The sequence below is a fragment of the Biomphalaria glabrata genome, chromosome 7, assembly GCF_947242115.1.
Source record: "Biomphalaria glabrata chromosome 7, xgBioGlab47.1, whole genome shotgun sequence".
In the NCBI taxonomy this organism is placed as follows: Eukaryota; Metazoa; Mollusca; class Gastropoda; family Planorbidae; genus Biomphalaria; species Biomphalaria glabrata.
Window position 1 is genome coordinate 31789444 of NC_074717.1, and position 16638 is coordinate 31806081.

The 16638-nt window shown below is 36.0% G+C and overlaps 1 protein-coding gene across 6 annotated transcripts in view; it reads right to left on the bottom strand.

Annotated features, from left to right (window-relative positions):
* Window positions 1-16638, bottom strand: part of LOC106079488 (protein HtrL-like) — a 45510-nt gene that overhangs the window by 1205 nt on the left and 27667 nt on the right. For 5 of the 6 annotated variants that reach the window (XM_056036981.1, XM_013240654.2, XM_013240655.2 and 2 more), the window contains exons 2-4: window positions 14139-14589; window positions 13384-13621; window positions 2653-2790 (exon numbers count right to left, since the gene is read on the bottom strand). In XM_056036981.1, coding sequence (XP_055892956.1) covers window positions 2653-2790; window positions 13384-13621; window positions 14139-14589 — 827 coding nt within the window. The remainder of the gene's footprint in view (window positions 1-2652; window positions 2791-13383; window positions 13622-14138; window positions 14590-16638) is intronic. The other variant, XM_056036982.1, reaches the window with a different exon arrangement.

The window sequence follows — 16638 nt, forward strand, 5'->3', positions numbered from 1 at the left end:
CTAAAAGATTTTAAATTGACAATAGTGTCATCTGCATTGGTGTTTGGTCTTCCAAGCCACTGGCATTTTTAGTTTCCTCTTGGTTTTCATATTCTTATATGAATGGATGAATCTATTAATTGATATACCATGGAGTGTGGTCAAATTTTTAAATGAATGGATGGATGAAATGATAGATCATGTAGTTTGGTCAAATTTTTAAATGAATGGATGGATGAAATGATAGACCATGGAGTGTGGTCAAGTTCTTAAATGAATGGATGGATGAAATGATAGATCATGGAAAGTGGTCAAATTTTTAAATGAATGGATGGATGAAATGATAGACCATGGAGTGTGGTCAAATTTTTAAATGAATGGATGGATGAAATGATAGATCATGTAGTGTGGTCAAATTTTTAAATGAATGGATGGATGAAATGATAAACCATGGAGTGTGGACAAGTTCTTAAATGAATGGATGGATGAAATGATAGACCATGGAGTGTGGTCAAGTTCTTATAAGAATGGATGGATGAAATGATAGACCATGGAGTGTGGTCAAGTTCTTATATGAATGGATGGATGAAATGATAGACCATGGAGTGTGGTCAAGTTCTTAAATGAATGGATGGAAGATTTGATAGATCATGGAATGTTGTCAAGTTCCTAATGAATGGATGGATGAAATAATAGACCATGGAGTGTGGTCAAATTTTTAAATGAATGGATGGAAGATTTGATAGATCATGAGGTGTGGTCAAGTTCTTAAATGAATGGATGGAAGATTTGATAGATCGTAGATTTTGTTATAGATTTTTTAGTTGAGAAAAAAACTCTTCCAGATAAAACAAAAAAAAAAACAACTTTAAAATTTACTAGTCGACCTGCGGCGTAGCATACGCCTCTATTTTGCAGGGCCGGCCTTAGGCCACTGCAACCTAAGCGACCGCAGTGGGCCCCGCACTTTCATACTCATAGAATTCGCTCTAATTCAAGGTGTATAAATTATTAAATTAAACCATTTTATAACTTAAAACAGATTTGAATGAGATATCCCGCGCCCCTCCTGTCGATTTACCAGGAGCTCCTGGAAATCTCCCGAAATCACAAAATATACAAAAATTCCTTAAAATATACGGAAACATATACACACACATTTTCATTTTGGGGTGTTATTCAATATGAAAAACGCCAATCTTACTCGCGGCATTATGCATCAGCATTACTTGAGGTCAACAATTCTCAAAGATAAATTGAAACATTTGGTAATTCTTGCCATTGAGCGTGATCTATGTAGGAAACAGAATTATTATTGTATACTGTATGACTTTGCTACACGCAAGGCTCGTAAAGTAATTCTGTACGTAGTAAAGAATGAATAAAATGCATAGATGAATTTAGAAAATACAAACTCTAAAATTTCCTTTATTACCCGCTTCCCTACCCAAACTTGGCCCAGCGAAATCCGTTTCACATAGGGGCCCTGTCACAAGACGCTAGCAGTGTGCTGGCGCCTGCTTGAACTGGTAGTTGTCTAGGGTGATTCTGGAGGCCCGACTGTTGACGCTGGAACTTTGGTGGCTTTAGCCCTGTCGCGATTTTGGTGTTTGTCTATATAATGAAGATATAAAACTAAACACCGGAATATAGTTAGAAACTATAACGTTAAACTGTAACTTTATTTACACACAATATAGAATCTTCCAAATAAAACGTTTACATACAGGTACATCAACTACTAAAACTAAACTCAGATCTCTAATGACTATGAACGTTAGATTCTGCTATAGTTTTCTCGGACCAGATTAAGAAGACAAGCAGAAACGGGAAATACGACCGTCCGCTCTACAAAACCCACTGTCCGTTTGTTTCCAGAGCAAAAAATCTCCCACGTGGACTACACCGCAACACAGTGGTTACGTCCCCTTGCATCATCAGTGACGCATAACCTCAGTGGTTACGTCTACATGCATCATCGGTATCTGACCAGTGCCCTTCCCCAAATTTCCCAGATCACCCCGCCCTCGTTGTAGCCTAGGTCTTCTGGTCCCGTGACAACAAAATAAACATTAAAGCACAAAAAAAATACTTATTTACCCTTCCAATAATAAAACAAATCTAATTAAAATATATTAAAACATAAAAAATGACATTAGATCTAAAATATAAATAACAGTAAACAAACTTAAAACTTTCCACAATAACTAAGGCCATGGTAGTGGACTGCGGTTGTTCTGCTACACACACACAAACGGTTGTGGGCGCACAGCGGTTTGTGACAGGCCCCACAATGGTTAAGTCCGGCCCTGCTATTTACATATATATATATATATATATATATATATATATATATATATATATATATATATATATATATATATATATATATATAGTAGATTACTTCTTAGTCCAAACCTCTCGCAAGACAAAGGGGGATGGGAGCGGGCAGGGTTTGATAAATTTAAACGACAGTCAAGCGCGCAGCCAGTCATCCGTAGTGTGAATACTACTCTTGTTTTCTCGTGGACTATCCGCAGAAATAGAAGTGTGATCTTTCCTTTACTTCTCGTCCAAACTCTTGAGGGAAGAAGAGAATTATATATATAGAAGATAGCGAAAAAAACAAAAAACAACCAGTAGGCAATTAACCCATTGTACTCTAAGATTGACCTGTTGATGAAATACAGCTTAGACAACTGGAGAATGTCGTATTCCGGAACGTAAGACTCACAAAGCTGTTGGGCCACGAGTTCGTTGTTTTTCTTGTACTCTGAACTGTTCATGATCTCTGCCATTCTGTCTTTATATCTGATGAATATTAAAAAAAAAAACAACCACATATATTTAGAATTACTTAAATCAGCTTCTTTTGCTCTGACTAAATAATCCAAGGATTTTTATACCAAAGACCAGACCACTGGCGGATCCAGGAGGGGGGGGGGCGGTAGGGGAGTGTCAGCTGATGAGCTCTGAATGTCATTTGTGTATATGGTATACAATACTGGTGACAGGACGCACCTCTGCGGCGCTCCAGTGCTAAGCTCTCTCGTGCCTGACACATGCCGGTTCACTTTTACATATTGTGGGTGTTTGATAAGAAAGTTTAGAATCTAAGCTTGTATGTTTTCGCTAACATTCAATTCAGAGAGTTTTTTTTATCATGCGATGTGGTTGGATGGTGTTGAATGAGGATGAAAAATCTCATGGAACTGGTGCGGGTCGAGACGTGTTTCGACTTCTTTCAGTAGATGTTTTAACATTATTTTCTCCAGGCACTTCACAGGAATTGATTTAAGTGCTGGACCTCCGCCCACTCGAAAGTTTATGGCGGGGGAGCGGGATTGATGCCATTGCCACCGCCCCACCCACCAAATCAGCCAACATACTAGAGAGGGGGGGGGCGAAATAATCTAAAAATAGGTTGAAATAAATATAATTAGTATAGCATTTAGCCATAAATAAGTAAATTTCCTCTTTCAGACACTGTGATGATGTTATGGTCATCTGTTTCTTTGGCCAACGGTTAACGAGCAGGGTGTCATGTGGGCAGAACAACGACCAACCGCCTTTACTTTTACTAACATAAGTCAGGTACCCATTAGAGTTGGGTGGACTCATGGGAGACCTAAAGTCTTGAAATTCAAAATTCACCGAGATTCGAACCCAGGACCCCAATTACGAAGCCAAGCGCTTAACCACTACCACCACACCCCTATTTTGCTATAAGTAAACAGATGTAAGACTCACAAACCACCATCTATATGATGCTGAATAGAGATTTTGTGGGTCTATTCTGAACTTTATCTTTGAATGTTTAAAAGTTTTTCAAATCTATATCTTTTTATCAGGGTGACATTGTCGCAGATGATCCTCCAGCGTGATTAGTTTCATATGGTCATAAAAGAGGCAATCAGCAACCGCTTGATTGACAAGGAAAGATTGAACAATTTTAAATAATCAACGCTGTACAGTCTACATTCCTTTTTGTTAAACATTATTTAGGCCTACATGTAGACAAAATTAAGTTATTTTAATAAGTATTGAAATTAAATACAACAATTTTTCGTTTGAATAGCAGGATAAATATTCAAGTGATTAACTTAGGTAAAAATTACATCTAGTGTGAAGAATTACATTATGGATGTAAAAATTAAAGTTACGACCTGCTTAAATGAAATCTATTATCAAAGACCCCTTTGGACATCTCATAGACTCCCAATTTGTTTTTTCACTTTCGTAGACCCCTTGGAAGTCTTCGTAGACCCCTGGGGGTCTATATAGACCACTTTGGGAATCACTGTTATACACTTTCAATGCAAAAAATTACATTAAACCAGTGGTTACCAAACTTTTTTGGCTCGTAGACCCCTTGTCATGTTTTCCAGTATTGGTAGACCCACTGGTTAGCTAATATTGCTGGATTGTATTTTTTTCTGATTTATGAACTTCCAATGTGCTTTCTTTTTCAATGATGTCTAACGTATTTAAGGTGAAGACTGAAAACAGTAATAACAAACACATGCATGGGCGTAGCTGTGAAGGGGATTGGGGTACAAAAAAACGAAAAAAATCCTGGCTACGCCTATGGCCACATGTAAGTAAACCTCATTGAATTTATGAAACAAGTCTGTTAAATAAGCAATGTCTGATTTCAGTCCGATTAAATTTAAATTTAAAATTAGATCTTTGACATCCAAGAGCTCCGATACAAAGTCAAAACTAAAAAAAAAATTAAATAAAGCTTTTCGACAGCCATCGAACTTCAGTGTGAAGGACGAACTGATGAAAGTCCTTGTCATTTTCTCAACACATTTGAGCAAGTAATGGCGTGTTGCTTCAGTTAACTGCGTTAATAATACATTGAAGATATTTAAGAATTCTACCTTTTTTTCAATAAAACCCAACCATGAAAGGTGCTCCACACATAGCTACTGACATTATAGTTAAAGGGAGTGCTTTTTCTTTCAAGTAGTCCTTCAAAACATTCAATATTATTTATCAGTTTTCGCAAAAAGAAGTTTTTTTTCGAGGATTTCTTGATCCATACTAAAATGAACATTCGCCAATACTAAATGTTTATTACCAGGCAAGTTTGACTCGTCCACAATAGGCCTTTGAAAACTGGAGACATACCACAGGAATGGAGAACCGCAAACATAATACCCATTTTAAAGAAAAATAAACCACCTGGAGACCCAAAAAGTTATAGACCAATATCTCTAACATCCAACATTGGCAAAATGGCAGAAAAAATGATCAATAACCGACTTTATTGGTGGCTAGAAAGTACTTGCTCACTCCACAATGCACAAGCTGGCTTCAGGAAAGCAAGTAGAACAGAAGATCACCTCTTTCGTTTTATCCAGGACACAGTAGAAGGGTTTCATGAAAACAAGCACACTACAGCAGTATTTATAGATTTGCAGCAAGCCTATGATAGAGTGTGGAGAAAACGTCTATTTTTGAAGATGAAAAAAATGGGCATCCATGGAAAAATGTACAGCTGGATCAGGGCATTCTTAAAAAACAGAACCATCCAAACCCGATTCGAAGGTGCCATCTCTAGTAAAAAAAGTTTGGAAGAAGGACTACCACAAGGTTCAGCCCTTAGCTGCACTCTCTTTCTAATCTTCATGAATGACCTCTCGGACCTCATTTCGGTCAATAAGGCACTTTATGCAGACGACCTTTTAATTTGGACTACAGAGAAATATCCAGTGCTGACTAGATCCAAACTAAATAGAGCCCTCACAACTATCTCCACATATTCAAAATTATGGAAAATGGAAATAAACAAAGAAAAGTCAGTTTATTCAATCTTTAGCCACAGCAACAAAACAGCAAAAAGAAACTACATCCTAAAAGTAGTCCTTCAAAACATTCAATATTATTTATCAGTTTTCGCAAAAAGAAGTTTTTTTTCGAGGATTTCTTGATCCATACTAAAATGAACATTCGCCAATACTAAATGTTTATTACCAGGCAAGTTTGACTCGTCCACAATAGGCCTTTGAATTGTTTTGCTGCTTAGAGGAATTGTGTAATACTATCAGATATAGGTTTGTGGACAAAATAGTTCTTAAAACTTCTTCAGTGGATGAAAAAATCATTTTATCGCCTATTGTGTGATGTTTTCCGAATTTCGCAATAAGTTAAACATATTTTAAGACACTTGCAAACCATCATCTTCTCTTTTTTTATTATACCAAAGCAAAGATTTTGTTCACTGTAAGTCTGTTCTCAACTTTATCATTGATTGTTCAATCATTATCATTGATTGTTCAAAAGCTTTTAAAATCTTCATCCACGTTATCAGGGTGGCATCGTCTCAAAAGATCTTTTAACTTAGGTGGTTTCAAAGTGTCAAAATAAAACTTTGTTGCATAAAAGACACATTGGCAATGTAAGTGTGCCATGGAAATAACACACCACTGTGTAATTTTATAATTATATTTGGCCAAGTTAAATACAAATTCCCTATAGACTAAATTAAGCTATTTAAATGAGGTATTAAAATAATTTTTCATTCGAACAATAGGATTAAAATTTAAATTATCAATATTTGTATAAGATAATTGTAAATTACATAATTTTAAGATTTTAATTAAAGTCACGACCTTCTTAAATCGAGATCCACTTTCCTAGACCCCCATTTACATCTCACAGACCCCCAAATTCCTTTTTTAACTTTCGAAGACCCCTTGGAAGTCGTCGTAGATCCCTGGGGGTCTATATAGACCACTTTGGGAATCACTGCATGAGTAAACCAACGTGTTTTTATGTTTGTTTTTTTTGGTCGGATTAGTTTTATCAACATTTCGGGGAATTCGGGCCTCGTTATAAACAGTAAATTAAATTCCTGTGAAACGTACTTTTCCCTAAAAATTGGTTATCGTTTTGTGCCTTATCTTGTTTTTCTCGGGGTGAAATGCGTCACTTTCAATTGTGAAATTCGCCATTTTTGGCGCATGCGCCATAGGTTGGCAAGCCATGATCAAATGCCATTTAGGTACAAAAGGTTCTAAATCTAGTTGGTTGTCCAAGAACAGGTGAGACCGAATTGAATAGAATTCCCGACCACGAACCTTTAGGCCGCCAACTTTGTTTTGTATCCCTCCAATGAAAGGCCACTGAAGCGCATTTTAACATTATACACTTCCAGACTTCCTTGAATCACGTGTTGCATTCTAGCATAATAATGTCTCACACTACACATATATTTTTGTTAATCCCGTAATTAACAGAATTACTGATAAATAAATATTAGCAGATTGAACCCAGGGATACCTAGACTTGGAGAGAAATATGGTAGTTTCTTGAGAGCTTTTGAAATATAGATATAATAGAAAGCTTTAACAATATCCTTTGCGACTGTGATAAGCATGGGCGTAGCCAGGGGGGGGGGGGTTTGGGGTTCAAACGCCCCCGAAATGAAATCCCCCCCAAGGGGGGGGGGGATCGGAATTTAGTGAATGATTTTTTGCTTTGATTTTGTTTATTTTAGGTGAGATTTTAATACTAAACCATCAATTGCCCCAGCACAACCAATGGGGTTTTGAGTTTAAAACCCCTTACCCCCCCCCCCCAAATGAATTCGAAAAGGGGTGGGGGGGGGGGTAAGAATTTAGTGAATGATTTTTTGCTTTGATTTTAGTTATATTAGGTAAGATTTTAATACTAAATCATCACTTGCCCCAGCACAACCAAAGGGGTTTTGAGTTTAAAACCCCCTACCAGGGGGTTTTGAGTTTTAAAACCCCCTACCAGGGGGGTTCGAGTTTAAAAACCCCTACCAGGGGTTTTGAGTTTAAAACCCCCTACTAGGGGTTTTGAGTTTTAAACCCCCTACTTGGGGTTTTTGCAGTTAACCCCTCCCCTCTTCTATAAAACAAAACAAAACAAAAATGCAAACGAAAATCTCCTAATTCCAAGAGCACAGTTAAGGGAGATTTTGATTTTAAAACCCCCTCCAAAATTTACGATAAACCCCCTCTTCAATATAAAAAAAGTTAATTACGCACTCAAAATGTTTTGAGCGTAGCTAAATGGGTTTTGACTTAGTTTTTAGTTTAAACCCCACTTCAGCGGGGTTTGAAGGTAAAAAATACCTCTTTAATAATAAAAACAAATCAAATTATACACTCAAAATGTTTTGTGTGTAGTCAAAGGGGTTTTGAGATTAAACTCCCCTCCAGTGGAGTTTGAAGCTAAAAAGTACCTCTTCAATATAAATAAAAGTAAATTACTCACACTAAAATCTATGAACGCAGCCAAAGGGGTTTTGAGTTTCAACCCTCGCCAGGGGAGTTTGAGGCTAAAAAATACATCTTCAGTGTAAGAAAAAAAGCAAATTACGCACTCAAAATGCTATGAGCGTTGCCAAAAGGGGTTTTGAGTTTAAACCCCCATTCAGAGGGGTTTAATGCTAAAAATACCTCTTCAATATAAAAAAAAAGCAAATTACACACTAAAATTATTTGAGCGTAGCCAATCCAATCGGGGGTTTTGAGTTTAAACCCCTCTTCTACAGATGGAGTTTGTTTAAATTTTAAAACCCCTCCAGATGGTTTTGAGTTTAAGATCCCCCTACAGAGCATTTTGAGGTGGAAAACCCCCAACAGATGATTTTGACGATAAAACTTCTCTTTTGGATATAAAATCTAAAGCAAACTACAGTCACTTAATTCCAAGAGCGTATTCAAGAGTGGTTACACATTTTTTATCAGTGGCAGGGCTCCCTTAATAAACTGCAGTGAATAGTCATCTGCCGAAATTGAATAATACTAAATGTACAGTGGCTCAACAAAGATGGCTAAGACAGATTTTAGAAGTCCGTTATAGAGATCGGGTTTAAATCAAGGAAATCCTATGCCGAACTGGGAGTCGACCCTTTAGTAAGATTGTGAGAGAGCGACGCATGAGGTTTGCGGGACATGTTCTCCGACAAAATGGATTACGCATAAGAAGAGTTGCAATGATATCCTAGTACAACTTGACGCCACTCATTCATTGAGGTCCTCATGGCAGGTGGGAAGAGGCTTTAGACATTATCAGTGACCGATTTTTATGGAAACAGCTTGACGGCTAATGCGCCAAACGGCGCGGGAGGGTCTAAGTCAGTAAGAATAGCACATTAGGTTTTTGAAATAAAACTTTTTAATAGCAGGAAAATGCACTGTAGATACCTCAGAATATGCATTTTGTTGGCTTTCAATATCAGAAATAGTGCTTGGCGGCGGGGCTTAGCCCCGCGCTGGAGGAGCTCCTAGCGCTCCCCCAGACCCCCTTGCTAGTATTTGCGGGGAATCTACAATTTTTCCACTAACTCATTGAAGAACCTATTCTAGGGCACAATAAACGTCTTTCGAAAGAATGAAGAGTCAGAATGCAATAAAGATTATGTACACACACACACACACATAAATACATATAAAAAGAAAATTTCGCTGGAGGGGGGGGGGGTAGAAAAAAATCCCCCCCCCAAACCCCCCCCCGAAAAAAAATCCTGGCTACGCCCATGGTGATAAGTATATACTTTACATCTGTGATAAGTATATCCTTTACATCTGTGATAAGTATATCCTTTACATCTGTGATAAGTATATCCTTTACGTCTTAAATATATCCTTTACGATTCTGATAAGTATAACCTTTACGACTCTGATAAGTATAACCTTTACGACTCTGATAAGTATAACCTTTACGACTGTGATAAGTATAACCTTTACGACTCTGATAAGTATAACCTTTACGACTCTGATAAGTATAACTTTTACGACTCTGATAAGTATAACCTTTACGACTGTGATAAGTATAACCTTTACGACTCTGATAAGTATAACCTTTACGACTCGTGATGATTATAATGAGAGTGTACAAAACGTTGAAAAAGTTCAATTGTTAATTGCTTTTGTATTTTGAACTTTTTTTTTGGATTATGCTTTATTTTACAATAACCAACAAGTTAACATATCAGAGTCCAGACCATATAACACTGTTAAGTAGTCAAAGTTATCGAGAAATGGTATATAGATCATGATCATTTCCGCTGTTCATTGTATATACCTGCCGCAACTCATCAATTCTAAATTCACCGTCGCAAATACAGAAGCATAAGCTAGTCGTCTGAACGAGATATGTTTTTTATGTTTATCACAAAAAACAACAACAATAAGATGTCAGAGTTCTGTTGGCACGTATGTCCGAAATTGTTCCTAGTGCATGATTTATGATTCATAGTTGTACTTGAGGGGTACAATAACTGTGCGAATAAAAAAGGGAAAAATAGATTAGCCTATAAAAATGGATTTTAATCCAGTGCCACATTTGGAACAGTGTCCAGCTCAGTCTTAAAGGTGGGGAGACATTTAAAAATTTCCCACCGCGACGGCCACAACCCTCGCGGCGGCCCTGTTGATAAGTATAACCTTTACGACTCTGATAAGTATAACCTTTACGACTCTGATAAGTATAACCTTTACTACTCTATTAAGTATATCCATTAAGCGGCTTGCTAATACAATTATAAACTCATTCTGAGATTTTTGTGCAGGGCTGGAAATGAATATTTGTTTTATATGCATCGGTATCTTGCAATCTTATAAGATGTTATTTCAATATTTAGTCTGATGAAAAAGAAAAACACATGCTGGTTTGATTTGCCTGACATTTCCACTCTCCCAAGAAAATGACATTCATTAAATTTGCCACGAAAAACTTTGCTAACAACAACAATAAATCTGTGTGATTAGAAATATTTTTACCAGTTATTTATGTTTAGCGCTATTTCATGCTTTTTGTTTTCTAAATACGCTTTGATCTTATCACTTATTTGGACCAGTTGGGAAAGTGGGGGCGGGGGGGGGGGGAGGGGGAGAAGAAAGAAAGGGGTATCCTGGGTGAATGTTACCGTAATCGGTTTTAAAAGCATGTACAAAAAACAAAGGCGGAAAGACCTTAAGTTCGAACTCATGGCTCCCGCCTCCTCAAGCCGACATGCTAACCACTTTGCGAGTGAGGTGCGCCTATGACTATATAAGGTTGTATAGCTATGTATTGTTTGTTTCAAACTTACTTTAAAGCGGTGACCTATAATGGGGACTATTTCAGCTTATACCACCACTTCAGTCAAGTGAAATTTTGTTCCCTTGTTGGAAATACCAAACAAAATAATTAATTATCAATTGTTAATTAAATAATTGCTAATTTAAAAAAAAAAAGTTTTTTTTTTGTTTTTAAGTAAAAGAAATAATTTTGCAAAATTTCAGCTTGATCCGATATTGAGTGCGGAGAAATAACGTGTACAAACTTTTTACCAAACAAAGTTGATATAAGCTTTGTAACAAAACTTAATAAAATAATCAGAAAGACACAAAGATAATGGCACCTTTCTTATTCCATATGCTCGGACAAATTTGAACACGTACTCCTTCTTTCTTACCGCTAATTGAGCATGGAACCTGAATCAGTCAGAAAAATAAACAACTTAACATGCATGCCTAGATTGACACATGAATACGAGTAGAACGTAATTATCTTCTCTTTTGGAGTAACGCCTGTAATGTATAAGATAATATTTAGTAGAACATACTGAACCAAATAGATCAATTTGTCCGGTCTTAAGTAGTACTAAATTAATTAGGCCCAGTATTAAGTAAACAACAGGGGCAGTCTGGGTGTCAAAATCGGCCCGGGCATATGATCCGGCCCACAAATAGTATGACAGATGACGGTCATCCAATTATACATATCCTCAAAATCATTGTGCAAAGTTAAATAATGTATCGAAAGTAGTTTGCTAAATGAATAATTTATAAGATGATTTTGAGATTATCACATAAGCGCGTTACTAAATGAATAAAGTATAACACTTGGAGTGGGGAATCTCTTATTGTGAACTAATTCCTACTACCGCATAAGTAATATGTACATGAACTTGACATTCACATTCAAGACATCTGAAGATCCTCGATTAACGAACATATTGTTTAGGATTCACTTTCACTCCTCGCCATGTTCTCAGGCATTTGGACTTCAATTTACAAATACAACTCTTCATCTTCCATTATTTAACTGCTCATTTCACAATGTCATAAGGTCGAGGTGGCTAAGTGGTTAAGCGCTTCCGAACCTGGGGTCCTGGTTTCGAATCTCGGTGAAGACTGGGATTTTGAATTTTGGGATTTTTCGGGTGCCCTTGAGTCCACCCATCTTTAACAGGTACTTGACTTTAATTGGGGAAAGTAAATGCGGTTGGTCGTTGTGCTGTCCACAAGACACACTGGCCAAAGAAACAGGTATCTTTAACATCATCTGCCCTTAAGATCGCAAGAACTTTACCTTACTCACAAGATCATATACTGACTATTTCTCAATAACTTGGAAACCTAGTTGGACTTTCTGCATCTTAGAGCTGGCTACACACACAACACAACATTTAGTTCACTTGTTTGAAGGTAATTTAATATCCTATACGTTCAGTAAAACAAATGCTGTTAAGATTGTTAGCAAAGCCTCTTTCGACTTCCATCTATAGCTTTGAATTCTTTGTCGTCAGATGGCGTTGAGCCTGTTCATTTATAAATACTGTCATCATAACGTCGGTGAATCTCTAGTGCTTGCGAGATAACAAATAATTTTAATACATTTTTTTTTTGCAATTCCTGCAATAGTTGCTTTTGATCTTACTTATTTTCTGCTCTTTCTTTTTCGATTCCTTTGTATTTTTATTTAAATCAAGGCATTGCTAAACTGTTCAAGATAATAATTGTGATTTGTGAAGGACTTCGTAGCGAGGACAACTCAAGATCATGAGACAACTCCACCAAAAAACCAGTAAGAACTCGTATGTGGCTGGACGTGACATCTACTGGACTTGATACGTTGCTGTTGGTTCCTTTAAAGGTTCATCCGAATATATTCACACATCGATCTCTATAAGAAATAAAGACCTTAAGTTTCTTGTTTATTGTTTAATCAAGTTTAAGAAGGAATTGACGTCTACTAGAAGCACTAAATGATGATATGCAATGCTTTAGATTAGTATAAGACTTAAAGTGTAAAAGATTTTTTAAAATTGCGATGCTCAGATTTTTTTTACGTTACGTGAGGTTTGCGCGCTGGACTGTCGTTCAGATTTATCGATGGTCCAGGGTTCAAACCTTGCCCGCTCACATCCCCCGTCGTCCTGCGGGAGGTTTGGACTAGGAAGTAATTATCTTCAACTCTGAAGGAACATCCGAAACATGTAAAACATTTTACAAACATATTATAAATCTTGAAAAACAATTACTGGCCCTTTTGTGACCTTACCGGCCCAATTGGGTACCGGCCCACGGGGCATTTCCCCGAATGCCCATATAACCAGTCCGGCAGTATTAAACAAGCAAGCAAGAAACTGACCTGTAATATGGTAGATCTTTGATAGTAGTGACCGTAATACGTGTTCTATTCTCCCTGCCCCTTCTCATCCATTCAATGAAAGGTTTTCCCTTGGGCTCCACAAATACCACCATGTTGACGTCCAGCTGCAGCAGCCCCTCCATGTATGAAAGGTAGGTGTTGTACGGTCTGGATTGCTTTGTCCAGTTGCCGCGGCCAATGTCCAGCATCGCGGTCACTATGGTGAAGTTATACAACCCTAGAAAGTACGGAGTACAAAGTTTCTTTCATGTTATATTATAGATTATAGACGCTACTTGAAAAAGAAGATGGTTACGTCCCTAAGGATTTAACTCTTTCTCTCCTAACTGACGATACCAATGTTCATTCTACCAGAATGTGGTAAATAATTACGGAGAGAAAGAGTTAATGTGTCAATGTAGTCGTGCATGTTAATCAGTGACATAAACTCTGCTAAGTTGCAGGTTTTCCTGGCAACTCATTCCAATCTCAAATGACATTAGGGAGAAAGGAGAGTACTAAGCTATTGCCCAACCTCTTTAGTGAACATGTGAGGGGAGGGGAAGGATTTATTACTGTCTGAAGGCGCTCAGTAAAATATAATTTAGATCGAGTAGAGATGGATTCAAACTATACTCCTTAGATAGATACCAAAGTCACTCAGCCACACAATCCAATGAGTTAAGATCATAGAAACCTTTTTAAAAACAAATATAGAGTTACAATTTTTTTTAAAGTCAATGTCCTTGTCTTACCTCTTTCAGGGCCGAAACCTTTCCAAGACTTTGTATTATTATTGTCTTCAGCATTCTTCTGCAATCTCGTGCTACTTTCAGGGCCGAAACCTTTCCAAGACTTTGTATTATTATTGTCTTCAGCATTCTTCTGCAATCTCGTGCTACTTTCAGGGCCGAAACCTTTCCAAGACTTTGTATTATTATTGTCTTCAGCATTCTTCTGCCTAATCGTGGTACTTTCGTTGCTCAATTCTTTCTGAGACTTGGCATTATTGTCTTCCACATTCTTTTGCAATCTCATGGTACTTTCATGGCCGAAATCTTTCCGAGACTTTATATTATTGACTTCCACACTCGTTTGCCTATTCATGTTGCTTTGAAGTGAAACGAAGCAAAAGATGCTCAGAGCAAGGAAGATTATCAAAAGCCAAGCAACCGGCTTCTTTTTGAAAATGCTGATTGGCCACATCTGCAAATAATACAGTCAAAATATTTTTTTTTATAAGAATTTTAATAATAATAATAATAATTATAGCATTTATAAAACGCTACTTTTATGCTTATATCATGCTCAGAGCGCTATGGTCCAATCTTATTTGTGGACCAGTGGGGAGGGGGGTATCTGGGAGAAGTTTTTACGTGCTGCCTTTAGGCGCTCAGTCAACACAACTCTGCTCGAGTCGGGTGACGAACCTTTAGCCCCCTTCATAGGTAGCCAAGACAAGTTCAAGCGTATTTAGCCTCTCGACCAGGCGGTTTGTTTTTCTGTTTCTTCACCATCGTTCTGGAACCTGATTGTCTTGAAAATATATTAGACCCATCCTTTTCTTTTCTAAAAACATTCAGTTATATTGTCTTGAAAATATATTAGACCCATCCTTTTCTTTTCTAAAAACATTCAGTTATATTGTCTTGAAAATATATTAGACCCATCCTTTTCTTTTCTAAAAACATTCAGTTATATTGTCTTGAAAATATATTAGACCCATCCTTTTCTTTTCTAAAAACATTCAGTTATATTGTCTTGAAAATATATTAGACCCATCCTTTTCTTTTCTAAAAACATTCAGTTATATTGTCTTGAAAATATATTAGACCCATCCTTTTCTTTTCTAAAAACATTCAGTTATATTGTCTTGAAAATATATTAGACCCATCCTTTTCTTTTCTAAAAACATTCAGTTATATTGTCTTGAAAATATATTAGACCCATCCTTTTCTTTTCTAAAAACATTCAGTTATATTGTCTTGAAAATATATTAGACCCATCCTTTTCTTTTCTAAAAACATTCAGTTATATTGTCTTGAAAATATATTAGACCCATCCTTTTCTTTTCTAAAAACATTCAGTTATATTGTCTTGAAAATATATTAGACCCATCCTTTTCTTTTCTAAAAACATTCAGTTATATTGTCTTGAAAATATATTAGACCCATCCTTTTCTTTTCTAAAAACATTCAGTTATATTGTCTTGAAAATATATTAGACCCATCCTTTTCTTTTCTAAAAACATTCAGTTATATTGTCTTGAAAATATATTAGACCCATCCTTTTCTTTTCTAAAAACATTCAGTTATATTGTCTTGAAAATATATTAGACCCATCCTTTTCTTTTCTAAAAACATTCAGTTATATTGTCTTGAAAATATATTAGACCCATCCTTTTCTTTTCTAAAAACATTCAGTTATATTGTCTTGAAAATATATTAGACCCATCCTTTTCTTTTCTAAAAACATTCAGTTATATTGTCTTGAAAATATATTAGACCCATCCTTTTCTTTTCTAAAAACATTCAGTTATATTGTCTTGAAAATATATTAGACCCATCCTTTTCTTTTCTAAAAACATTCAGTTGTATTGTCTTGAAAATATATTAGACCCATCCTTTTCTTTTATAAAAACATTCAGTTGTATTGTCTTGAAAATATATTAGACCCATCCTTTTCTTTTCTAAAAACATTCAGTTATATTGTCTTGAAAATATATTAGACCCATCCTTTTCTTTTCTAAAAACATTCAGTTATATTGTCTTGAAAATATATTGGACCCATCCTTTTCTTTTCTAAAAACATTCAGTTATATTGTCTTGAAAATATATTAGACCCATCCTTTTCTTTTCTAAAAACATTCAGTTATATTGTCTTGAAAATATATTAGACCCATCCTTTTCTTTTCTAAAAACATTCAGTTATATTGTCTTGAAAATATATTAGACCCATCCTTTTCTTTTCTAAAAACATTCAGTTATATTGTCTTGAAAATATATTAGACCCATCCTTTTCTTTTCTAAAAACATTCAGTTATATTGTCTTGAAAATATATTAGACCCATCCTTTTCTTTTATAAAAACATTCAGTTATATTGTCTTGAAAATATATTAGACCCATCCTTTTCTTTTATAAAAACATTCAGTTATATTGTCTTGAAAATATATTAGACCCATCCTTTTCTTTTATAAAAACATTCAGTTATATTGTCTTGAAAATATATTAGACCCATCCTTTTCTTTTATAAAA